The sequence below is a fragment of the Talpa europaea genome, assembly GCF_964194135.1.
Source record: "Talpa europaea genome assembly, chromosome: 12".
Lineage (NCBI taxonomy): Eukaryota > Metazoa > Chordata > Mammalia > Eulipotyphla > Talpidae > Talpa > Talpa europaea.
Genome location: NC_140079.1, coordinates 39,240,199 through 39,266,664, shown reverse-complemented (window position 1 = coordinate 39,266,664; position 26,466 = coordinate 39,240,199). Strand labels below are relative to the sequence as shown.

At 50.7% G+C, this 26,466-nt stretch overlaps 2 protein-coding genes across 8 annotated transcripts in view; both read right to left on the bottom strand.

Moving 5' to 3' along the window:
• DNM2 (dynamin 2) overlaps positions 1 to 12,824 on the bottom strand; it is a gene marked incomplete at both ends in the record, with an annotated part of 88,260 nt that extends 75,436 nt beyond the window's left edge. For all 7 annotated transcript variants that reach the window (XM_084248722.1, XM_084248723.1, XM_084248718.1 and 4 more), the window contains one exon: positions 12,664 to 12,824. In XM_084248722.1, coding sequence (XP_084104848.1) covers positions 12,664 to 12,824 — 161 coding nt within the window. The remainder of the gene's footprint in view (positions 1 to 12,663) is intronic.
• Positions 12,825 to 16,424: 3,600 nt separating this feature from the next.
• On the bottom strand, positions 16,425 to 25,276 carry QTRT1 (queuine tRNA-ribosyltransferase catalytic subunit 1; the record flags this gene model as incomplete). The annotated part of the gene is made up of 10 exons (XM_084248717.1): positions 16,425 to 17,018; positions 17,111 to 17,198; positions 17,287 to 17,396; positions 17,485 to 17,560; positions 17,761 to 17,899; positions 20,157 to 20,272; positions 20,403 to 20,481; positions 24,496 to 24,634; positions 24,726 to 24,794; positions 25,034 to 25,276. The coding sequence occupies 10 exons, from the start codon at positions 25,274 to 25,276 to the stop codon at positions 16,866 to 16,868; spliced, it is 1,212 nt and encodes a 403-aa protein (XP_084104843.1). The 3' UTR covers positions 16,425 to 16,865.
• Positions 25,277 to 26,466: the final 1,190 nt, after the last annotated feature.

Below are 26,466 nucleotides of genomic sequence, written 5' to 3'. Positions count from 1 at the left end.
AGAAATAGGAAATAATAGGATAAATTTGGGAAATCTGAATAAAGTCTGGCTTTTGTTGATGATGATGCTGATAATAATAATAATAATAATAATAGAATTAATTTCTTAGCTGTGAGAGATGGGCCATGGCATGGGAGATGATTAACACTAAGGGGAGGGTTCATGGAAGCTCTTGGTACTATCCATGCAACTTCTCTGTGAATTTAAAGCTTATTTCTAAAGGTGAACTAAAAGTTCAATTACAACAAAACAAAGGCAAAATCCCTCAAGAGCAAAATAGCAGGAACTGGCAAGTGGTGTCACATTCTGGCAAGACTTCAGACTAACAAAATGGACACGACACTGGGGGCACGGGGACATTCACAAAGAAGTAAATATAAAAGACATATCTGGCAAAAGCCACAAAGAGAGGTGGTTCCCAAAGGGCAACAGAAACCTGTCTTACTCTGTGCTCATTCTAAAGGAGTTGTTTTGCTTTTTTTTAAACCATGAATAAACAGTCAAATAATTCTTGTAATTGCAAAGAAGTTGAAAAAAAATCAAAACAAGTGTGTAACATTCTACCTAGTACTGGGAATGCCTCCTAGGTGCGGCCTTCTACCCCAGAAAGTGGTCTGCTCTGAGCTCTCCAGTGACCTGTGCCAGACAGTGTCATCAGGTGATGCCATCACAGGTGCCACGGAAGCAGAGCAGTTTCTACCCAGATGAGAACTCACTGTTGCAAGACAAGACATGCCAACCCAAACCACAGGAAGACTGCCTCAAGCTGAGTTGGGGTTCATGGCCTCCAGTCACAGGCCCCTGATCTTGATTTATAGCTCCCTGGCACTCCATCACCACACCAGGTGAAAAAGAACAACTTCTGAAGAGCTAAGCCTCAAAGCCATTGGTTCCCCAGTCTCAGGGCCAGCTAGGGATTCCTTGGTGAGGAAAACGATGGCTCATTAGAGGGGCCCTGGCCATCAACATAGACACAGAGGCCCTGTGGCCTGAGACAGAAGGGGCTGTGTCCTCAACCCACCAAGGGGGTTTCCTCCTAGGCTGGATTGGCTGTGCCAGGGTGTATCACCAGGCAGTGGGTATAACCCCAGCTGGGACTGTTCCTGCCTGCTCCACTTGCCTGCCAGCCTGCCAGCCACAAAAGAATCTTATCACTGGGAAAATGTGTCATGGGGCAGAGTCTAGAGGGCGCCTCCTTGTCTGGGCGTGGGGGTATCCCTGGGGCTCTGAACAGCTCTGCTGGTCACTTGTCCACAGCCTCACAGGTTGACAATCAAAGCAAGTTCAAGTTTGGCCAAAGTCTCCTGTTACAAACAGCAGTGCTTCTCTGAGCTATGGTACATGACAGGAATCATTCCCCCAGAAGGAGGGGTTCAGTGGTCTGGGGAGAGGTGTGGTACGGGGAGCTGGGCTGTCAGAGCTGAGGAGGGAAGACCCCTGGCGGCTTCCTTCTGCTGGTTCTGCTCTGGCCCAAGGAGGAACCTGACCAGCCATGGGGGAAGGGAAACTGCCTTCAAAGTTGGGCCCCTGTTATGAGTTTGCTGGGCACCTAGGCAGGAAGCAAGAATAGAGGGGCACCCCACTAGTAGCTGTGCAGGGCCACAATCACCACAGCCCAGAGAGTCCATCTTACAGTCAGGAAAGCCAGACTAGAAAGACACCCACATCCGGCCAGCCTCAGAGTCTTAGACCATTATTATTCTTTGTTTCAATGGAGCAATAGCAGCCCTCCCTGTCAAGATACGCTTGCTTCTGCCCACCCCCACCCCAGTATCCCCTAAACCCCTTTCCATGTCACCCCCTTGATTCACAGTCCCACACCCCCCCAGGGTGGTCTTCCAGAGTCTGAAAATCTATGCAGTGAAATCAGTCCAATTTTACTTTCTAGGTACAGCCACTCAACAAGTATGTGTACTCCTCCTGTGTTCCAGGACAGCGAGGAACACATGGACAAAAATCCCTGCCCCGACAACCTGCCATTCTCGGGGGGCGGGGGGGGGGGGGTAGGAGGGAGATGAAAACAAACAATGCAAAATAATTTAAGGTGCCAGTAATGCAAAACACATCAAGGCAGGCCATCTCAGAGCACAAGGGGCCCTGTGTGAGTCAAGGCAGGTCAGGGTCAGCCTCTCAGAGAGGTGAGGTGAGGTGTGAACACAGATCTGATGAAGATCTGTGAAGGAGGTGAAGAAGTATGGCCAAAGAGAGATAAAGGCAGAAGAAGAAAAAGACCCAGATGGGAGTGTGCCTGGGGGTTTTCTGTGGCCATATAATTAGAGGGATGAGCAAAGGGAAAAGTGCAGAGAAGTGAGGGCAGGAGGTGACCAGGGCCATGAGAAGATCTGGGCTTTTATACCAGGTAGATGGGAGCTATGAAGGGTTGTGGGCACAGGAGGGACCCCGGGGATGCTGCAAGGAGTGAAGGCAGAGGTGATGGCACTGGTCCAGGTTTGGTGGCTGTACAGGCGATAAGGAGGGGTGAGGACATACTGATGTGGGATGTGGAGGCATCAGAGAGGACCACTTCCAAGCCCACTCATTCAAGCCCAGTGAAGTGTGGTGGGGAGGTTAAGGGCAGCACATTCCGTGCCCTTCCATGTCCTTCCTTCCTACATTCTATGAGGCCCTCCCAACTGTACATGCAAATCCTATGACTGGATGATCAGAAACAGCCTCAACATCTATCACCTGGTAGATGATAGGCTGATATATAACAAGGTTGAGAAGAGAAAAAAAACAAAGGTGTCTTTGTGCTATGGAGTACTACGTGGCCTGAAAAGGAAAAGAATGAGTACTATTGCTAACAGGGCATGAGCCATGAGCTGGGATCACAGCTGGGAGAGCTATGTACAAGGGTACAATGAGTGCAGTAGTCACCTGCCTGCTTCTCACCAGTTCCTGCCCAGTCCTTATTGCCTCAATAGGAAGATCCACCACCTTCTCCAAGAGGCCTCCCCTGACCACCACTTTCACCCTGAGGCTCCTAGTCAGGGTCACCATCTTTCACATGCCCCTGCCCACTTCTCATGGGGATGTGGCTTTGCCCACTTCTCATATGGATGTGTGGACAAGGACCCTAAGGCCTTACTCATGGCAAAATGCCCATTTCAACCCACTCTCTGCCACTTGCTATGGTGGCATCATTCTCCATCAGAGAAAATACAACCTGAGTGAACAAGTAGTACAGGGTTGAGTGGGCCTGTACTTCCTGAGTGGGGAAGTACAGGGACTCAGTGGGCCCAGCTGCCTGCCCCACCCCCATCCTTCAGCTGCCTCACCTGGAAAATGGGGCCAGCCCAAGATGACATTCAGACAGCACTCAGTGCCTGGTACACACAAGGGCATCAAAGACGTGGAAATCCACATAGTGCACGAGGACCAGAGTCACACCCAATCGCCACTGAGGGCAAATGGCAGCTGAGATGACACCAGACACCCCGATGGATACAAGTGTTACAGGGCAACCCCAATGTGAAATGGGTTCGCGTAACTGCGGGTCTTAACCTGTGTGCTTGCAAGGAACTTATGAGACTCAACCACAGGCACACACAAAAAGGGTAATAAAGGATTTATTTACAAAAAGGGGAAATGAAGACATGAATAACTCAGGGAGAGAGAGAGATAATAAATTGGTGAAAGTGTCCTACCAGTTCCACTGATCTGGAACCCCAATGGCACATCTGGTTAGACGCCAAACCTGGCAGCCTAACTCCATCCCCAGTCCCCGGCAATCCTCCCTTCAGTGGTGATGACATTATGGCATTTGTAGTCCTTGATGTCTTGGATCACTTTGGTCTGGAGTGGGGGTGGGGTCCGTAAAGCCTATTTGTGGAGTTTGTTTACAACATCCTATCCACCCAACACAAGGCCCCCATCAACACCTGTTCTAACACCTTCTAGAAACTTTTGAGGCACACACAGTACAAGACAATTAGAAACCAGATCCTGTGAAGCCAGGCCTGGAGAAAAGGAAAGTTAAAAAATGTGATGAGGGCATCCCTGGTGGTGCAAGGGGTTAAGACACAACCTATGTAGCTATTTGCAGCCACTGCAGCACAAGTTCCATCCCCGGCCAGGGAGCTACCCACATGGCGCAGCCGACCTCTCCTGACTTACCCACTGCTCCCCTTAGCAATGTACTTCAGTCAATCTGCCTGTTCTGTTCCCCACTCTGTCTCTGGTGAATCCTCTCATCCCCCGCACCTCTGGCCTGTACCCCAGTTCTTGTATGAATAAACAAATCTTAAAAAAAAAAAATGTGATGAAGCCTGGAAGAGAGTGCTAATCCAAACATCGGCCAGTTGGCTAAGGAGCGGGGAGGCCTCCCACAAAGGCCGAGGGTTCTGGGTTCCAGTCAGGCCACTTAAAACCCCAGCATTCTTGTGCAAGCCTTAATTTCCTCATTGGTAATGGTGATCAAGCATGATCTTAAAGCGGGTGAGGAATCTGTGCCAAGATCCCAGAGGGGATGATGGTGACCAGAGGTGTGGGGGGGTGAGAGGATTCACCAGAGACAGAGCGGGGAGCAGAACAGGCAGACGGACTGAAGACACTGCTGAGGAGAGCAGCGGGCGAGGCAGGAGAGGTCTGCTGTGCCATGTGGGTTTCTCCCTGGCTGGTGGGAAATCAAACAGCGCTACAGAGCCTGCGGGCAGCTTCCGCCGGGCAGCGCTCAACCCGCGTGACACAGGGGTGGCCCAAATAAATAAATCTTAAAAAAAAAAAAAAAAAGTCAAATGGTTACAAAACAAGTTGTAAATGGTAAGAATAGTAAAGCCGGTTCTGAAAGGCAGACATACCAAAAAAGAGCCAACCTATTACCAGCGCTGTACTGGTATGTGTTACCAGTGTGCATATGTACGTAAACACACGGGGTCCTGGCAGGATGTACCCCAAACTGGTGAAGCTGAGAGGAAGGGAAAGGGTAACTGGTGTGCTCCTCACCCATTATGGTTTCCCTTTTTACAAACACACGATCTCCAGAGTTCTGCGGATGTAACTGCAATTTAGGAAGAGCTGGCACCTGATAGCAGTTTCCTTACCCTTACATGCCTGCGGGGTCTCACCTCTGCCTCCATTTTCTTCCAATATCTGCAGCTTGTACCCCGCCGGCCAGAGTATATAGAGGTCCCCAGTTCCTGCCCTTTTCTCTGCCTGGATGTTCTTCTTTGGGATCTTTTGGAGGTGGTTACCTTGCAAGTTGGGGCACCTGTACCAACTCCCCAATCTGAAACAGTGCCCTCCAAGCAACTCTTTCACCCCCCCCACCACTTTTCATTGCACTTCTCCACCTTATTTAACTGTTCACCTGATTTCTGTCCATGTCATCCCCATTGGATCCCTAACCCTGCACACAGTAAGTGCTACTTAAGGACTGCAATTGGACATACAGCTAACAACTTCAAAGGATCTCAAAGGCCATCCCACTATTCACCCACTCCTGAGAGCTATGACTACACTTTCCCAACCCCACTGGACCCAGGAGCCTGGTTTTGGAGATGTCAAGCCAGCCCCCACCCTCAGTTTCCCCACCAGTAAAGGAGGGATGCCACAAGCAACACCTGCCTCCCTCACCCAGGGCTGCTGGGACCACATGGTTAGATTTTAGACTTAAGTCCGCAGGGCTCAGCTCAATGTGATTTACCACAAACATCAGCTCTTAACCCTCCAACAGCAGATGAGACTGAAAGGACCACCCGGTTCCCAGGTCAAGCTGAGTGTGACTCTAAAGGGAAAAAAACCCAGGTCTCAGCAGGGACCAGTACTAACAGGAAACCAAATGCCCCCAGAAGCAAGAGTCTTTTCTCTGCAGTGCTATCCTGCTTTGGAGGCAAGGCAATTTTTCCCTTTTATTCTGATCGTAGCTAATGCCCTATAAATATCTCATTATTGGCTTGTATTTTTCCAAAGCTTTAACACAATAAGGGCCTAATTACCGCATGCGTTTGGCAACCCCAGTAAATTAAGGGTTAGCTGGTGTTCCCATTTTCCCCTGCAGTTGAGAGGCCTCTAATTTCAGCATTTTCATTCAAATTGGTCAAAAACTTGGCAGATGTGGGCTCTGAGCCAAATGCAGACTTGTGGAGAGACACAGGGTTCCATTCCACTCCTTCCTCTCAGGAGGAAGGAGCCTTCCTCTAAAAATTCTAAATCTATCAGTGTCCATGGGGCCATCTTCTGCCCTCACCTAGAAACAACTCAGCGTGTTACCAGGGAATTGCAATCCGTGGACCTAGTGAAGGTCATTATCATTGAACAAGTCTGAGAAGAAAAAAAAAAGCAACCCAGAACTGACTTTGGAGAAACCTGACCTCCTGATTATAAACATAATTCCCAAACAAGCAAAAACAAGGCAAGAATCACATGGAAGAAGACCCCACCTGAGGGCCAGGGGCACACATCCTTCTGGGATCTTATTACAGATACAATGGTTTTATATAAAATGGGGCCTTACCTTCCATTTGGCTTGGGGCCTAACAGATCTGACAACAGTTTCTGGATGGCTGAATCCTCGTCTAGATCTTTCCGAGTAGCTGTTTCGGGGTCAGTTGTCTGGACACATGAAAATGAACCAGAAACAAGCTCCCACTAGCACTTGAAGACCTGGTTCCACAGTAGCCGCAGAATTAAAGCACCGGCAACTCTCAATTAGTATTTATGCTAAAATGAAGTGTTACTTATATTTACAAAGTAATCACAAATTTATTTTCTTAAAAGAAGAAGGAGTTAGCAACTGGTGACCAGAGCGCTGACCCAGAGCTACTGCAAAACTCAGACCAGCCTAATGTTTCAGGGAATTAGCTCATTTGATCCCCACAGACCTGTCTGGATGGAGGGAACACTAAGAACCCCATTTTCAAGATGAAAAAACTGAGCCCAGAGAAGTGAAGTCATTTTGCCGATGTGCAGCAGCACCCCTAGACCATTCCTGTATGGCTGGCTGGAGTACTCTCAACCACACAGGCAAAGCTCTTCGGTTTTGTCCAAAAGGAAGGATAGTGGAAAGAGTAAGTCATTTCCAAGTGGCTCCAAACACCTGTTTGGGGACAAACCAACCCAAAGAACATACCACATGTCCCTCAATCTGACAGGCACACAAGCCAAAGGTCAATGTGCCCACTGTGTGCCAGGTAGTGGGTGTGTGACACAGTCATGTATCCCTGGAAGGACACACCCCCAAAACCAAATGGAAATGCAGCTGGGGACAGCAGAGTTGTCCTGCCCTGCCTCCCGTGGCTGCTTCTGGATCCACATGTACTGGGGGGCTGCTCAATGAGATAAATGAGGTGAAGGTGAGAGCCAGCAGTCAGGCTCAGAAAAATAGTGATGGGGCCTCCCTGGTGGCACAAGGTATTGTCTCTGCACTATGAAGCTACTGGCAGCCACTGCAGCAAGAGTTCGATTCCCAGCCAGGGATCTACCCACATGATGCGGCAGACCTCTCATGTCTTGCCCACTGCTCCCTTCAGCAGTGTATTTCAGTAGATCCGCCTATTCTACTCCCACTCTGTCTCTGGGGAATCCTCTCACCACCCACCTCCGTACCTCTGGCCTGCACCCAGTTCTTGTATGCAGAAATAAATACATCCTTAATTAAAAAAAAAAAAATAGTGACAGAACCACCAGCAGCCTTCTCTTGGTTCTGAGCCTTACCTGGCTAGCTGGAGATGCACCCCACCCCACCTGATAGCTCCTGAACCTCATCTCCCCCCATCCACCCCTACCCCCCACTATCCTGGTCCAGGCACACTTCTACCTCAGGGCCTTTGCACTGGCTCTTCCCATAGCCTGGAATGTTCGTCCAACAGATCTGCACCTCATAGAATTAAAATCTCTACTCTAATTGTCACCTTCCCTAGGAGGCCTTCCCTAAGCACCCTATGTACTTACTTGTCAATATTTATTCATATACTATAACAAAGGATTTGGGGTTTTTTTCCTTACATTGGTGTTCATTTCTGGACAGCATTTGTTTTCTGCCCTCATGTATCGTCTCTGTAGTTCTCCCATCAAGGCACCTGTAAGCACCCTATTTAAAACCACCCTCCTGGGCCTCCCCGGTGGCACAGCGGTTGAGCGCTGGGTTGTGAAGTTGCCCGCGACCTTGGCAGTGCCAGTTCGATCCCCGACTGCTCCCCGGCCACCGGAGGAGGGTCGTGTTTTTTTTTCTTCTTCCAATGTCATACAATTGCGCGCAGACCTCTCCTGCCGCCCGCTGCTCCCCTCAGCAGTGTACTTCGGTCCTTCTGTCTGCTCTGCTCCCCGCTCTGGCTCTGGTGAATTCTCTCACCCTCCCGCAATTCTGGCAGTACCCAGTGCTTGTATGTATGTGTGTATGTATGTATGTATGTATGTATAAATAAATAAATCTTTAAAAAAATAAAATAAAATAAAACCACCCTCCTGGGACCTCGCTGGTGGCACAAGGGGTTAAGACGCAACCTATGAAGCTATCTGCAGCCATGGCAGCACGAGTTCGATCCCTGGCCAAGGAGCAACCCACATGGTACAGCAGACCTCTCCTGACTCACCCACTGCACCCCTCAGCATTGTATTTCCTTCAATCTGCCTGTTCTGTTCCCCGCTCTGTCTCTGGTGAATCCTCTCACCCCCTGCACCTCTGGCCTGTACCCCAGTTCTTGTATGCATAAATAAAAATAAAACCACCCTCCCATACCACTGCACTCTCTCCTTAACCCCGCTCTTTACCCATAAGAATTATCAACCTCCAAAAGTATTTCTTTCTTATCTACCCCCACCCTCCACTCCCTGGGAGGGCCAGTTCCTCTGGGGCAGGGGTTTGGTTTCTTGCTCAGGTCTGTGTCTGTGTACCTGTGCCCCAGACCCCAGCCACACACACAGTGAACATGCTCAGAAAATATTTTCAGGGCCTCCCTAGTGGTGCAGAGGTTAAAGACAGCGCTATCAAGTTATCGCCAGCCACTGTAGCACGAGTTCGATCCCTGGGAGGCCAGGGAGCAACCCACATGGCGCAGCAGACCTCTCCTGCCTCACCCACTGCTACCCTCAGCAGTGTACTTCAGTAGACCCACCTGTTCTGCTCCCCACTCTCTCTGGAGAATCCTGTCACCCTCAGCACTTCTGGCTTACACCCCAGTTCTTGTATGCATAAATAAATCTTAAAAAAAATTTTTTTTTTCATAGAACAAATGAAAAACTCATTGAGTATTAGGCTTTTTGGTGCTAGTCATTCCTCCAAGAATCTAAATGGGCTCATTTAATCCTTACTCATCCCTCAAGGAGGGACATCAGTCACTTATCTGCCCTAAGAGATGAAACACACCCAACAAGGCTGCCTGAAAGAGGCCTAAGAGTAGATACAGTTAACAGGCCTGTTTCCTAGTTGGAGAACTGAGGACCAGGGAGGAAAGGCTCAAAGAATCAAGTCTGGGCCTTGGGGACTCCAAACTGGAGGGCTCAACCTCAGCTTCCTTCCGCTTTCTCCCAAAGAACAACTTTCCAAGTCCCTCCCTCTTGCCAGATAAATGACAAGGTCATCAGAGCCACATGATTCCCTCTCCTTAGGGCCAAAGGTCTGTCTGCTGATGCAGACAAGCAGGGGGGTCTTCAAGTCAATAGTTTCTGGGGCAGGAGGGTTCAGACAAATGTGAACTGGGCCTGGGAGAGCTCTAGGGAGAAGAGGGGATTGTGGCAGCTGAAGTGGCCATGCTTAGTCTGATGGGATATAGATTGCTGCTTGAGATCCAAACAGTTGGTGCCAAATAAAACACGGGTCCAAGGAGGTCAGAATGTAGTGATTATAACAACAATGGCCATGGTTACAGGGTCCACACACTTGACACACATTAACTCACTCAGACCCCTTAGAGGATCTAGTCATCACCCCCATTTTACAGAAAGGAACCTAAGTCTATTCAGCTAAAGTTATGAGTCCAAACATGATGGAGCCAGGCCTTGGGCCTAGAGCTGGGCAAAACATCACTAAACTCTAAAGATCTTTGAGTATTTATTTGCTGGCACTGCAGAAATCTGGATATCGATGTAATTATCAAATGTTGGCAGTTTATTAAAAAAAGTCGTGTTTTTTTTTCTTCTTCTTCCAATGTCATACAATTGAAACAAAAGACACAGCAAGCAGCTCTTGGTTCCCTGTGGCCCCTGATCTGCAATTCCTGATACAGGGCTGAGCTAACTGGGCCATTCCTACCGGAGCCGGAGTCTTAGAAAATCCATGAGGAAGAGGCAATGAAAGAGAGAAGCCTGAGGTGACCCTGGGCACAAGTCCTTGACGTCCTCTCTTGTTTGTTCCTTAAGAGCAGCTGGATGTCCATTGTACATGGACATGCTGTTTTTTGGCCAAATTCATGAAAAGTTGTGAGATTCAAGGTGTGGCCCGCCTGCCATCCCCTTAGCGCAGCAAAGAGGCCTTGCCCACATTCCAGAAATAAAAAGAAGTTAACTCTATTTGAGCATCCCATAACGGAAGGAAGGCCTTTATATATCTTTGGTTCTCCGGCCCTGAATTAAAGCTTTTAAGGACCCAAGTCTGCACTGAAGGCTTCTGGGAGAAGATTGCCACTGGAGTCATAGCTGTAGGTCACATATTCCAGGATAGGCAGGAGAGAAAGCAAGGAACAGAGAGACTGAGGAAAGGTCGGGAGGTGAGACTTGGGGGTCCCCAACCCAGAGCCCCAATTCTTCACTGAATGGCCTTGGACAAGACTGCTCAACTGAGCCTCAGTTTCCTGCTCTATGAAATGTGGGTCGTAACAGTGCTACCTTTGTACACTTAAATGGAGTCCTGCATGTCACTTGAGAGCATTTAATTTTGATTAGCTTTCACTGTAGTTCTGAGAAGAACCAGCCTCATGAATAACAGTCCCTCACCACAGACCTACTCTGTGCTAAGTCAGCATTTTCAACACACTGTGCCCTTGGGGCAGTCTTCCTAAGGCTTTATCACCCCATTTTCAGGAAAGACACAAAGGCTCAGAGAAGTCAAACCACCAACACAAGGTCACAGAGCTTTGCTGAAACCCATCAGAAGCCTGGGTAGGCAGGAAAATGGCCACACAGAGGGGCCCACACCCCAGCCCAAGGTTCAGGCCAGGGACCTGGCTGACCCCAAGTCCACACCTTTCCGCCACATTGGACAGAAGGCAACTTGCCAGAGACAAAACAGCAAACAAGGAAATTCATGCTGCTATGATCAAAACCCCAGACTTCTGGGAAGGCAGGGGTGGAGCTGGGTGCTCAGTTGGGCCCCACCAAGCAGCTAGCTGGTGGTGCTGGGCAAACAGCAAAACCTTTCTGAGTCTCCCCGCTGAACTCTAAGGTGGGGATAACAGAACCTCCACCTCACTCACTCATCATGGGATTCCAGATGATGAACCAAGAACTCAGACCAGAGCCTGCTACATCAACATTACCCCATGGCACTGGTTAACAACATGATAGTTGTAGTTGTAGCTAGTCACAAACAGAATACTTCCCAGAATGGAGAAGGGAGGCAGAAGAACACAAGCAAAGGGAGGGGAGAACCAAGCATCTTCTATGGCCACTGCACCCATTCTTATCCCTTTGCTTCCTGAATCCTGGAAACAGCCCAGAGTGAAGCCCACTGGACAGATGGGGAAACTGAAGCTTCTCAGGGTTACCCAGGAAAAGCTGTAACCCATTTCTTGCCACTGAGGCCTGACCAGACAAGAAGTCCCTTCCCAGACTCCAAGGAGGGACCCCAATTTGCAGGCTTTAGCATGGGAGCCCCTGTGTTCTAGGCTCTTGGAGAGAATCCTGGAGAAAGTTCCCCTACGTCCAACTGATCCAACAGGAGTGAGGAGCTCCCAACAGATCCTCCATCCCTCTTCTCTCCAAGTCCTCTAGCCCCCATTGAAATGGGGCTAAACAGTTAGGGGCTGCGAAGGCACTCTTAGGCAGACTAAGTGGAGGACAAATATCTGGACAAACAGACATAAGGATGCACTTGGAAGAGCGTACCCCTCAAACTCCCCCCCACCAATTGCCAGGGACCAAGCTGAAAAGTCAGCGGAAGAAAGCCAGACAACAGGGTCCACTTGGGTCCAGCCAATCAGTCAGACAGCAGAGGTCAGATGAGGCAACTCAAGAGAAGGATGGCTAAGTGTTAAGTGAAAGGGGCACGGATGGGCGGCCAGACAGCACTGGTCACGCTGAACAGCTGTCCAGACATCAGGGGGCTGCACCGCAGGACTGGACAGATGGACAGTCAAACGGTAGTGGCAGGGAACCCTAAAGACAGTCGACCAGCCGGGAGGAGGTGCTGCAGAAACACGAACAACCAACCAGACCCCAGGGGTAGGCCCAACAGACATCTAGGTGGCAGGTTTTTGGACACACATACAGGGAAGGGGGTCCTACCCCTGACGCCAAGCAGCGAGAGGGTGACGTCCACCCACTAAAGCAGGTGCGCGCCTCCTGGCCCACGCCCCCCAGCCCGTGAGGCGCCCGGAGAGCCCAGGCCGGCTCCCTAGCCCAGCTAGGAGCCCTTCGCTCAAGGCGTCCCACAGAGCCCGCCTCCCTGTCCCTGTCCCGTCGAGGGCACGCAGGCGCCGCAGCTACGCCGGCGGCGCAGGGCGCGCCATTCCCGGTCCGCCCTCCACCGCAGGCCGCCGCCCGCCGGCCGTGGCCGCAGCTCCCGCTCACCGGCCCACGAAGTTCTCGAGCACCGAGCTCTTTCCGGCGCTCTGGCCGCCCACCACGGCGATCTGCGGCAGGTCCAGGTGGCAGCTCTGGCCGATGGAGCTGAAGGCGTCCTGCAGCTTGTTCACCAGCGGGATCAACTCTTCCATCCCGCGGTTGCCCATGGCGCCGGCGATCCCGGCCTGAGCGCCCCGCGCTCTCAGCCCGCACCCGGCCCTCAACGACGCGGCCCCGCGGCGTCCGCGGCCGTTGCTCCCCGCCTGCCCGAGCCTCGGCGCGACGTCCGCTCCCGGCTCGGCCTCACGGTCGCCGCCTCATCCGGTTCTCTGACTACACCCGACCGGAGCGACCTCCCAACCGGGCCCGGGGGCCGAGCCCCAGGTCCTGGCGCCTCCCCCGATTGGCCGGTAGTGCTGTCATTCGTGTACGTAAGCCAATGAGAGCGAGGCACGAGCCCACAGCTGAGTGAGCCTGCCTCCCGGGGACCTTCTCGCGGACTCATTGGATACAAAAACTGTCGCTTTTGTGCAAGAGCCAATAGCGGTAGGAAGCGAGTTGTCAAAGGGGGGGGTGCGGTGTTTCGGAAAAAGCTACGTTGGCCCCGCCTTTCCTGGAAAGTTCCCAGATTGCAAAAAATGTCGCCAATTTTATTGGCAGAAAGACCCGCCAGTCAGTAAACGTGGCCAATGATATCCAGTATCAATTCTCAGAGACTGTCTTGTCACTTGACACTACCTAGTTCCCCAAAATTGTCCCATTGGTTTATGTAAATATCACTCTGCTCCTTCAGCTAATAAGCGGAGGCGGGCGGGCTTTCCAGGCGAATCTTGACTATGACTGAGAACTGAATCGGTCAATCAGAGACGCTCCCGTTCTTGTGATTGTTGCCCGTCTGGTGGAGACTTCTGGCGCAGAGGGTGGAGACTCACCGTACTCGCCGAGGGCGACACCTTGTGGTGAGATCTTGCGGTGACCCTCGCGTGTGCGCTTCCTGGCTCCGGAGAAAAATACAAGTCCCAGAAGGCACCTCGGCCTCGGGCTCGCACACCTGTTCTCACTGGGTTCCAATGAGCTTAGGGTCAGGACATGTCAGTGCTTCCAGGGCAGAGGCACTCTCCCACTTTCATTCCTATAAGGCCCTCTCCTAGGAATAGCATCAGTTCATGCCCCGTCTGGATGCAGCTAATGTCTCCAACGTCCTTCACCTGCCGCTTCGATTTTAGCGCACCTATCTTTTGGAGTGCGCAACAGATCCTTTCCCCAAGAAAATTCACAGTATTTTGCAGACCGTTTTGCGGGATTCTGGAAACTGGGAAACCTCTTGGAAAAGAGACCAGGAATAGGTGGTAGGATTTTTAGAAGGGAGTTGATTCCTCTGAGTCAGAGAAGCAGTCCACTAAGGAGGCAGACCATCTGCCTGCTCCATGACCCAAAATCTAGACCTTAGAGATGAGCAAAAGAATGATGGAAGTATTGGCATTGCAGTCCTAACAAGAATTGCACATGGAAACATCCTAACTGCCCATTCTTGGAACTGGTTAAGAAATACTAGGCAGGAACCTCCCCGGTGGCGCAGCGGGTTGAGAAAAACGCTGTGAAGCTGTCTACCGCCTCTGCAGCGCGGGTTCCATCCCCGCCCGGCAGGGAACAACCCACATGGCGTGGCAAACCTCTCCTGTCTCGCCCCCTGCTCCCCTCAGCAGTGCTTTTGGTCCATCTGCCGGTTCTGCTCCCCGCTGTATCTCTGGGAGAGTGAATCCTCTCACCTTCCCGCGCCTCTGGCCTGTACCCCAGCTCTTGTATAAATAAAATTAATTAAAAAAATAAATAAATACTAGGCAGCAGCTGTAGAAAGCATGAAGTCTGTATGTACTGAAATGTAAACAATTTTAAACAGTCTAAGAGGAAGACAAATTTTTTTAAAAAATAAGGTACATGGGCCTCCCTGGTGGCGCAGCGGTTGAGCGATGGGTTGCGAAGCTGCCCGCAGCCTCTAAATCACAGGTTCGATCCCCGGCTGCCGGCGAGGGTCCCACATGGCGCGCAGACCTCTCCTGCCGCCCGCTGTTCCCTCAGTAGTGTACTTCTCACTCTGCCTGTTCTACTCTCCGCTCTGGCTCTGGTGAATTCTCTCACCCTCCCGGGCTTCTGACTGTACCCAGTGCTTGTACAAATAAATAAATAAATCTTTAAAAAATAATAAGGTACAGAACTGCAGGTAAAGGCATAGATATTCATGAAAAACTACATACATATAGAAAAGTTCTGGAAGCATACACAAACTGGTAAAAGCAACTGCATTTTTATGCTATTTGAATTGTGGGTCCTACACATGTATTATTTTCCATTAAGAAAATCTTATCTGGGCCCCCCCTGGTGGCGCAAAGGTTGAGCACTGGGTTGCAAAGCTGCCCGGCAGCCTCTGCAGCGCTGGTTCGGTCCCTGGCCCACTGCGAGGGTCCCACATGGCGCGACAGACCTCTCCTGCCGCGCCCGCTCCTCCCCTCAGCAGTGTATTTCGTCAGTCTGCCTGTTCTGTTCCCCGCTCTGGCTCTAGTGAAATCTCTCCCGCGCTTCTGACTGTACCCAGTGCTTGTATAAATAAATAAATAAATCTTTAAAAAAAAAAAAAGAAGAAAATCTTATCTCCTGGGCCTCCTTGGTGGCATAGTGGTTAAAAGTCTCAGGGCTATCAAGCTATCGCCAGCCACTGCAGCATGAGTTCCATCCCTGGTCAGGGAGCTGATCCACATGGTGCAAGAGACCCTGCCTGTCTCGCTCACTGCTCCCCTCAGCAGTGTATTTCAGCAAATCTGCCTGTTCTGCTCCCCACTCTATCTCTGGCAAATCCTCTCACCCCCTGAACCTCTGGCCTGCACCCCAGTCCCTGTATGCATAAATAAACAAACAAATAAATAAATAAATAAAAATCTTTAAAAGACCAAAAAGATCTTACCTCCTATGACTACCAGCTTTATAACGGATTATATTTGGGTTAGATCCTGGGCTTGTTTATTTGCTGAGTGATAATGACCAAGTAACTTCATTCCTCCACACTCATTTCCAGGTCTGTAATATGGGAAACATGGCTACACATAGATCATAAAGTTGCAAGAATTAAGTACACATGATGACCAGGCACAGTGTAAACACCACCTAGACAACACCTATTGTTATCACTGCTTTGTTAACTGATAGCAAGATTAAATCGCATGTCTAAAGAGTCAAAACCAAGAATACAAGCTCTGGAGCCAGGCTGCTACTGCCTTAGTGGTATCCTTGGGCAAGGTGCATCCCTCTCCAGACCTGTTTTCCTACCTATAAAAGGGAAGGACTTGGGCCTCCCTGGTAGTGCAGGGGTTAAAGACAGCGCTATCAAGCTGTCACCAGCCACTGTAGCACAGGTTCGATCCCTGGCTGGCCAGGGAGCAGCCCACTTGGTACAGCAGACCTCTCCTGTCTCGCCCGCTGCTTTCCTCAGCAGTGTATTTCAGTGGATCTGCCTGTTCTACTCCCCTCTCTAGTGAATTCTTTCACCACCTGCACTTCTGGCTTACACCCCAGTTCTTGTATGCATAAATCTTTAAAAATAAATAAATAAAATAAAAGGGGGAGGACAAGTGTGCCCACCCCCAGGGCGGATGGAGGGCCTGGGTCACAGGAAAAAGGAGGCAGTTTCCGCTCAGGGCACTTCCTACATTCTATGCCAGAGGGCTCCCAGATACCAGCTGTTATTGTGGTTACTTATTATTAACTGATATTAATATTGGGAGGGAGAGGACACTGGCCACAGTGACTCTCAGACCTAGAAGAGGATCAAGAAATGACACCTCCCCATGAAGGCACAGACTCTCCCAAGGTAGAATACAAGGGCCTCCCTGGTGGCGCAAGGGGCTAAGAAACAACCTATGAAGCTATCTGCAGCCACCGCAGCACAAGTTTGATCCCTAGCCTGGGAGCTACCCACATGGCACAGAAGACCTCTTCTGTCTCACCCTCAGCAGTGTATTTCAGTCAATCCGCCTGTTCTGTTCCCTGCTCTGTCTCTGGTGAATCTTCTCACCCCCCACATCTCTGGCCTGTACCCCAGTTCTTGTATGCATAAATAAATAAATTTAAAAAAAAAAACAGATAGAATACATAAAAACAAACCCTTCAATATGTTCTATTCATCTTCCTCCCCACCCTCCCTGCCCCATGCCAGGTCAGCCCAGTGTGATTCCCACAGAGGCCAGGGCATCAGTGGCCCAGGTGGGACAGAGGGTGGGGTCCCCATACATGGTGCCCATGAAGTCCCGCACAAAGTCAGGAAAGCGCTTTTCCACGATGCTGGCACGCACAGTGTTCATCAGCTGCAGCTGTGGGCAGAGGGGACAGTGTCAGTGTCAGCCAGTTGGCCAGGAAGATCACCCCACATCATCCCTTATTGCCCACCTGGCCACAGGCCCACCTGGTAGGCAATGTTGTGGACAGTGAGGTGGTGCAAGGCAGCAGTGTTGTCGCTGTGGAGCAGTGCATGCAGGAAGGCCCGACTGTGCCTGTGAGTGAGAGGTGGGATTCAGCAGGGCAGGGGCTCGCTGCCCCCCAAACCCTCCTCTGATCCCCAGAACCCCATCATTCCCCTACTTCTGGCAAGTGGGACAGGCACATTCAGGGTCTATGGGACGGAAGTCCTTTTCATATTGCTTCTTCTTCAGTTGCAGGTTCCCAGTCGGCACAAGTGCAGAACCAAAGCGCTGAGGGAGAAGGAGAAGTCGGCTTGACCAGATCTCTACATGCTCTGGCCCCACCCCCACCCCGTCTGCCCTTCACCCAAGGCCTCACCGCCGTCCGGGTGGGGAAGACACAGTCGAACATGTCGCATCCAAGAGCCACGCAGACCACCAGATCAGTGGCATAGCTGGTGTTGGGGCCATGGGCAGAGTTTAGCAGAGAACCTCAAGCCCTAGTCATACACCCAGGCCTCCCCCCACCCTCACTCTCTCAGGGAATCTGGGTCACATTTCCTCAGAACTGCCCCCAAGGGAAACCATGTCCTTCCCCCAAACCCCCTCATCAGGAAACCACTGTCCATAGTGGAACTGTGCCCTCTCTACATACCCGACCCCCATCAGGTATCGGGGCTTGTCCTTGGGCAGCCTTGAGGTACTCAGCGCCACCATCCTCCAGAACTGGCTCTTACTCTCACCCCCGCTCAGGCCCCCAATGGCGAAGCCAGGCACATCCCTCTTGGTCATCTCTGGGGGGTACAGGTCAGGGTAAGGTAGGGGCCACCAGACAAAAGGAAATGGGTCTCCTCCTTTGCACCTGCAGGTGGAGCCTACCCAAACTCCCCAGAATACAAATGTGTGTATCTGTGCATATATGTTGGGCTGCCTGGGGAGCTGCTGGTGATCTCAGCAACCATTCACTGAGTGCCTAATGCATATAAGACCTTCAGTCCTCAGGAGAAGCCCATGGGCACACTCCCTTAGCTGAAATCCAAGGTAGAGCCACATGTGTTTCAGAATTCAGAATGTTCCAGATTTTAGAACAGTGAACACCACAGATTCTGAGTTATAGTCTGTCATCAACCGCTGTAAGTTTCTGATTCAGAATGTGGGAAGACTCATAATAAATGGGATAAATAGCCACATAGATGTCAGCCTTGCATTGCAAATCCCCAAGTGTTTGGATTTGAGAAGTGGGCAATCAGACTCCAGTACTTCAGAGAAGAGGCTGCATCTCTACACTGTGGTTAAGGCCTACAAAGCCTAACCCAGAGCCTCCCTGGTGGCGCAAGGGGTTAAGATGCAGCACTATGAAGCTATCCACAGCCACTGCAGCATGAGTTCAATGCCTGGCCAGTGAGGTGACCCACATGGCGCAGCAGACCTCTTCTGTCTCACCCATTGCTCCCCTCAGCAGTGTATTTCAGTCAATCCAACTGTTCTGTTCCCCACTCTGTCTCTGGTGAATTCTCTCATCCCCCACAATGCTGGGCCTGTACCCCAGCTCTTGTATGCATAAATAAATAAAAATCTTTTAAAAGCAAAACAAAACGAAGCCTAACTCACTCTTCTGCACATGCCAGACACTGGATTTGAACCCAGGTCTGGCCTCAAAGCCCAGGCTTCTCTCTAGCCCCAGCTGCACCATTCAATCCGAGAGAGGCTAGAGTATCGACAAAGCAAGAGAGGTCTGGGGAGCTTCCGAAGTTGAAATGAAGATCAAAATCAACAGGGGATGGCTGGTAAATACAATGTCCTGGCCTCCCTTGGTCTCTTGATCCCAGGCAGGCAGGGCGAGAACCTGAGAGGCTCATATGCAGGTGAGCCTAAAGCTCCCACAGAAGTGCCACCGGGGCAGCGCCAGTCACTTTTCAGCAGGTGGTATTTTTTTTGTTTAACATAAGAGAGCAGAAAATACCAGAAAGTATCTCATGTAGAAGAGGTTTCCAAAAGCCTAGGTTTCTGCTTTCATACATGTCCACACCAACTGAGCAGTGACATGAAAGAGATCTCTGAATGGAAGTCTCTGTTAAAAAAACTTACTGGACCATGGGCCTCCCTGTTGGCACAAGGGGCTAAGCACCACACTATGAAGCAATCCGCAGCCTCTGCAGCACGAGTTCGATCCCCGGCTGGACAGGGAGCAATCCACATGGCGCAGCAGACCTCTCCTGACTCACCCACTGCTCCCCTCAGCAGTGTATTTCAATCAGTCTGCCTGTTCTGTTCCCCACTCTGTCTCTGGTGAATCCTCTCACTCCCCTACATCTCAGGCCTGTACCCAAGCTCTTGTATGCATAAAAAAATAAATCTTTAAAAAAAAAAAAAAGACTTACTGGACCAAAAATGGAGTAGGGGCAGTGTAAGGATAAAGAGGAATTACAACCAGGACAATGTACATAACAGCACAAATGATGTCAGAATTAGGGGGGACTTTTGCACATTAATTCCTCACTTCAACTCTATGACATTGGGAGTACATCCCCATTTCACAGATAAAGGTTCAGAAAGACCGAACTATTAGTCCCAGGGTGTACAGCATTGAGGCAGCAAATCAAAGGTTCAGCTCCAGCCCAACAGACTCTAGAACCCAAAGTTGTGTCACTGCCTTTGAGCCCCCATCTCTGCCTCCCTTGTCTCCACAGCCATGGCATTGACCAGACTTCCTTGTCACCCTTACAGTGTATCAGTTACCTTGTAGCTTCTAGAAGATGGTCCACTCCTAGCTTAGCAATATCCAAGCTGTGCAGTGTGGGTAAGTGACTTAAGAGCTCTGTGCCTCAGCTTCCCTATTGGTAACCTCAGAAACCTGACACCTACTGAAATTTCTATTATTCTCCTAACACATTCTACTCCTTTGCCCTAAGCACCATTGTTTCAGCTGTTGCACCCATCTGGAATGCTCTTTCATCCATTAACCACTGTGTGAGCACAGTGGACACATACCAGGCGCACATGGGGCTCTCAGAATGGACCAGCCCTGGTCCTACCAGCACATGGCTTTACCTTCAAGGCAGGTAGCCCGGAGATCTGCATCCAACCCACCCTGGATGATGGCGAAGAGGTTCTGCTTGTCTGGCCTCTGATGAGCTGCAATGCACCGGTCTAGCCAGCGGATTGACCTGCAAGAGGGCCCTGTCATGAGTCTTAGGGGCATGAGAGGGGTAAGGAGACAAGGCTATAGTACCAGGACCCCCACCACCACCAGACACACACATGAGCACATGTGGACACACACATGCACACACACACCTGTACATGGCCTCCTCCACTCGTGGCCCTGTTACCGTACTGCTCACTACGTCATCCAGCTGCATGATGATGTCAGACCCTGGAAGGGTGACAGGGACACAATCACTGGGACAGTCCCCACTTGCTGTTGGGGATTAAGCAGGACCCTCCACCCCCACGCCACCAGGTTCTACTCCTCTCATAGAGAGCAGCCAGAGGGAGCTTTTCACAATGTACATCTGCTCTTGCCCCCACACCCCCCCATCTAAAACCCTGCCTTGGCACATAGAATAAAATCCTACTTTTATGAATTCATCCTTTAAGAACAACATCATATATGTACAAAGTGATTCCTGGCAAAGTAATGGGCAATGGCAAGATAGGACCCAAATGTCTGTCAACAGGGATTTAAAATAAACCACAGTCTAGTGGCCTCCCTGGTGGCACAGGATTTAAAGACACTGTGCTATCAAGCTATCTCCAGCCACTGCAGCATGAATTTGATCCCCGACCAGGGAGCTACCCACATGGTGCAGCAGACCTCTCCTCTCGCTTTATTTATGCATATAAGAGCTGGGGTACAGATCAGAGGTTCAGGGGGTGAGAGGATTCACCAGAGACAGAGTATGGAGTACACAAGGGAGACTGACTGAAATACACTGCTGAAGGGAACAGTGGGTGAGACGAGAGGTCTGCTGTGCCATGTGGGTCTCCTCCCTGGCCGGGGATCGAACTCATGCTGCTGTAGTTGCGGAAGCTTCAGAGTGTTGACGCTTAAACCCTTGCACAGGGAGGTCCTGAGGTAGTAATAATCTTTTTAAAAATCCAATTTAGGGCCTCCCTGGTGGCACAAGGGGTTAAGACGCAACCTATGAAGCTGTCCACAGCCTGTGCAGCATGAGTTCGATCCCCTGCCAGGGAGCTACCCACATGGCGCAGCAGACCTCTCCTGACTTGCCTGATGCTCCCCTCAGTAGTGTTGTTCAGTCAGTCTGCTTGTTCTGTTCCCCACTCTGTCTCTGGCGAATCCTCTCACCCCCCACACCTCTGGCCTGTGACCCAGTTCTTCCATGCATAAATAAATAAATATATTTTTTTAAATCCAATTTATTGGGGCCTCCCCGGTGCCGCAGCGGTTGAGCGCTGGGTTGTGAAGCTGCCCGCAGCCTCTGCAGAGCTGGTTCGATCCCCCGCTGCTCCCCGGCCACCGGAGGAGGGTCCCACATGGCGCGCAGACCTCTCCTGCCACCCACTGCTCCCCTCAGCAGTGTACTTCGGTCCTTCTGCCTGCTCTGCTCCCTGCTCTGCCTCTGGTGAATTCTCTCACGTTCCCACACTTCTGACTGTACCCAGTGCTTGTATAAATAAATAAATAAATCTTTTTAAAAAATCCAATTTATTGTAAGTATTAATGCAATAAAAGCAAAGTGTATATCATATGATCCAGCAATTCCACTTTTGCATAGATAAACCAAAAGAATTGGAAGCAGAGTATTGAGCAGATAATTTGCACCCATGTTCATGGCAGCATGATTAACTGTAGCCAAAAGGCAGAAGCAACCCGAGTGCCTACAAGTAAATGAATGGATCAGCAAATGTGCACCATCCATACAGCAGAATATTACTCAGTCTTAAAAAGGAAATTCTAACACAGGGTACAACATTGATGAATCTTAGGACATTATGCTGAGTAAAAGAGGCCATATATAAAAGGACAAATAGGGCCTCCCTGGTGGCGCAGCAGTTGAGCGCTGGGCTGTGAAGCTGCCCGCAGCCTCTGCAGCACCGGTTCGATCCCCGGCCACTGGGGAGGGTACCACATGGCGGGCAGACCTTTCCTGCCACCCGCTGCTCCCCTCAGCAGTGTACTTCGGTCCTTAAGCCTGTTCTGCTCCCGGTTCTGGCTCTGGTGAATTCTCTCACCCTTCTGTGCTTCTGACTGTACCCAGTGCTTGTGTAAATAAATAAATCTTAAAAAAAAAAAAGGACAAATATTGTGTGCTTCCACTTACCTGTGGTCCCTAAAATAGACAAATTCATAAAGACAGAAAGTAGACTGGTGGATGCCAGGGGCTGGGGGGAAAAGGGGGAATTGTGTCTAATGGGGACGGAATTTCAGCTGGAAATGTAAGATGAAAAGCGTTCTAGAGCCAGATGATGGGTTGGTTACACAACAATGTGAATGTGCTTAATGCGACATGACTAGATTTTTTTAAAAAAAGATCTATTTATTTATACAAGAACCGGGGTCCAGGGCAGATGCATGGGAGGGTGAGCGGATTCATCAGAGACAGAGAGGGGAACAGAACAGGCAGCCTGACGAAATACACTGCTGAGGGGAGTAGCCGGTGAGACAGGAGAGGTCTGCTTCGCCATGTGGGATTCTTGCTGGCTGGCTGAGATGGAACCCGCACTGCAGAGGCTGCGGACAGATTCACAGAGCTGCGCTCAACTACCTGCGCCACCAGGGAGGTCCCAACTAGGTTTTATGGGTTTTTTTTAAAGATTTATTTATTTATTTATACAAGCACTGCGTACAGTCAGAAGTGTGGGAGGGTGAGAGAATTCACCAGAGCCAGAGAGGGGAACAGAACAGGTAGAGTGACAAAATACACTGCTGAGGGGAGCAGCGGGCGGGGCAGGAGAGGTCTGTCATGCCATGTGGGACCCTCACCGGCTGCTGGGGATTGAACCACTGCTGCAGAGGCTGAGAGCAGCTTCGCAGCCCAGCCCTCAATCGCTGCACCACCAGGGGAGGGCCCCAACTAGGTATTTTAAAAGGGTTAAGAAAGTAAACGTTCAGGGGTCTCCCCGGTGGTGCAGCGGTTGTGCGCTGGGTTGCGAAGCTGCCCACAGCCTCTAAAGCACCGGTTCAATCCCCGGCTGTTCCCGACCACCAGAGGAGGGTCCCTCTCCTGTCTCGTCTGCTGCTCCTCTCAGCAGTGCATTTCAGTAGATTCGCCTGTTCTGCTCCCCACTCTGTCTCTGGTGAATCCTCTCATCCCTCACACTTCTGGCCTATACCCTGTTTCTTGTATGGGTAAATAAATAAATCTTTAGGGGGGGCCTCCCTGGTGGTGAAAGGTGTTAAGACACAGCACTACAAAGCTATCCGCAGCCACTGCAGCGCGAGTTCAATCCCCAGCCAGGGAGGTAAGCCACATGGTACAACAGACCTCTCCTGTCTCACCAGCTGCTCCCCTCAAGAGTGGATTTCAGTAGATCTGAAAGAGTGCTCTACTCCCCACTCTGTCTCTGGTGAGTCCTCTCACCCCTGCATCTCTGGCCTGTACCCCAGCTTTATATGCATAAATAAATAAATCTTTAAATATGTATATATTTGCTATCTTGATTGTGGTAAAAGATCACAGGCATATATATATGTATGTGTATATATATATACACACACACATATATATACATACATATATCTATCAAAATCTATCACAAGATATGCTTTATTTTTTTTTTAAATATTTTTTTTAAAGATTTTTTTTTTTAGAGGCATGTTTATTTATTTATTATATTTGTTTGTTTGTTTTGTTTATACATGCACTGGGTACAGTCAGAAGCGTGGGAGGGTGAGAGAATTCACCAGAGCCAGAGCGGGGAGCAGAGCAGGCAGAAGGACCCAAGTACACTGCTGAGGGGAGCAGCGGGCGGCAGGAGAGGTCTGCGCACCATGTGGGACCCTCCTCCGGTGGCCGGGGAGCAGCCGGCGGGGATCGAGGCTGCGGGCAGCTTCGCAACCCAGCGCTCAACCGCTGCGCCACCGGGGAGGCCCACAAGATATGCTTTAAATGTTTGCAGCTTACTGTTATATCTCCCCCCACACCAAAAAAAAAAAAAATTTAAGTGCATCCACTACCCACCTGGCTACCTGCTCACTAGTTCTCCTCCCCCAGGACATGGACTACAGTTTATTTCCACAGATAAATCTACACAAGTAAAAATAAATCATACATGTGCTTTTTTAATCCTTCCTACAAATGTAAACATATAATGAATGCACTCTACCTACACCACTTTCCCCCTTTCTATTTGTAATGTTCCCTCAAGGCCAGGACTGCAGTGTACTGGAATTTCTATGGAGGGAGGAGGCTGCTCCGCTTACCCAGAGCATTCTGGATCTCCACAGACTTCTCCGGGCTCAGAAGGGTCTCGTCGCCATCGTATGGGGAGCAGAAGCGGACGCCTTCCTCTGTCACCTCTGAGAGGGACACCAGAGACACCATCTGGAAACCTCCGCTGTCCTAGGGAAATGCCACCACAGGGTTGTCAGGGGATGTGGAGTGGATATATCTCACCTCCCAGAAGTACTTTCGGATCAAGGGCCCAACTCACCGTCAGCAGATTGTGGGGCCAATTCATGAATCCGTGGAGGCCTTGGGCTTTCTGGATCAGCTCCGGGCCCTGGGTTGGAGGGGGTGGGGGACGTATCAGGTTAGGCGGAACACGAGACTGGGGGCTCTTGTTGGGAAAGGGCTGGCCACCTTCGATCCCCGTCCTGTCCTCTCGCCCAGCACAATGCCTGAGGACGACCCGTAGCGCTCAATACGCCTAAGTTGATTGACTTTTGGAGGTGTGTCTGAGTCTAGGAAATGCCTCAGGGCTTCCCACGCTCCACTGCCTCCCCCGGCTGGGTTACCCACCGGCCTCAGACCCAGATGGTAGGTGTTGCCCAAGCAGATGCGGCAGCCCAGCGCTTCCAACTGCTCGGCCGTGATACCCTTCATAGTGGCCTGCGTCCCCACTGGCATGAACACTGGAGTGGCCACAGGCCCGTGCGGCAGTCGCAGTTCGCCCGCCCGGGCTCTGGAGCGGCTGCATTCAGCTACTAGCTTCATGATTCGGGGTGCGGACTCCACTGACGCTGGCGTAGCAGCTGCCGCCATCTTGGCTACTGGAACCACGAGGGCAATGGACCATCCTGGGTGGCGCCATATTGACTAAAGTCACGTGAAGCGCGACCAGAGCAGAAAAGCTGGAAAGAGCGTCAGGGGACCATGGCAACGGACTCGGGCTCTCTCGTACAAGCCGGGCGCGGAGACTTGCTCCCACCGGCTGCGTTCTGCTGCCTATAATCAAAATTGTCGTGGATTCGAATCTCATTCCTGCTATTTTTGTTTTTAAAGATTTATTTATTGGGTCTCCCCTGGTGGCGCAGCGGTTGAGCGCTGGGCTGCGAGGCTGCCTGCAGCCTCTGCAGCGCCAGTTCGATCCCCGGCCATTGGCGAGGGTCCCACCAAAAAAAAAAAAAAAATTGGCCCTCCCTGGTGGCACAAGGGGTTATAAGCACCGCACTATGAAGCAATCCGCAGCCTCTGCAGCACGAGTTCGATCCCCAGCCGGCCAGAGAGAAACCCATATGGCGAGGCAGACCTCTCCTGTTTCGCCCGCTGCTCCCCTTAGCAGTGTATTTCAGTCAGTCTACCTGTTCTGCTTCCCACTCTGTCTTTGGTGAATCCTCTCACCTCCCGCACCTCTGGTCTGTACCCCAGCTCTTGTATGCATAAATAAATAACTGTGGTACAGGCCAGAGGTGCGGGCGTAAAAGGATTCACCAGAGACAGAGTGGGGAACAGAATAGGCAGGCTGACTGAAATACACCGCCGAGGGGAGCAGCGGGAGAGATAGGAGAGGTCTGCTCCACCATGTGGGTCAGCTTCCTGGCCGGCCAGGGATCGAACTCGTGCTGAGGAGGCTGCGGATAGCTTCATGGTGCTGTGCGTAACCCCTTGCGCCACGAGGGAGGCCCTCATTCCTGCTATTTTCTTGCTCTACAATTAAAGCCACTCTAAATCATAATTTTCTGTTCCATAAATGCGAGATTGAATGAGAAGGAGGGATGTATCCATCTTAACACGGTGTTTGGCTGAGGTGTGTGTTCCAAAAGCTTAGAATAGGACCTATTAATTAGTATGTGCTCCAAAAATACTCCTTTAAAATAAAAAAAAAACACAAATAAAAGAAAACAAAATCGGACCTCCCTGATGGCGCAAGGGGTTAAAATGCAACCTATGAAGCTAATCGCAGCCACTGCAGCACGAGTTCGATCCCCGGCCAGGGAGATACCCACATGACG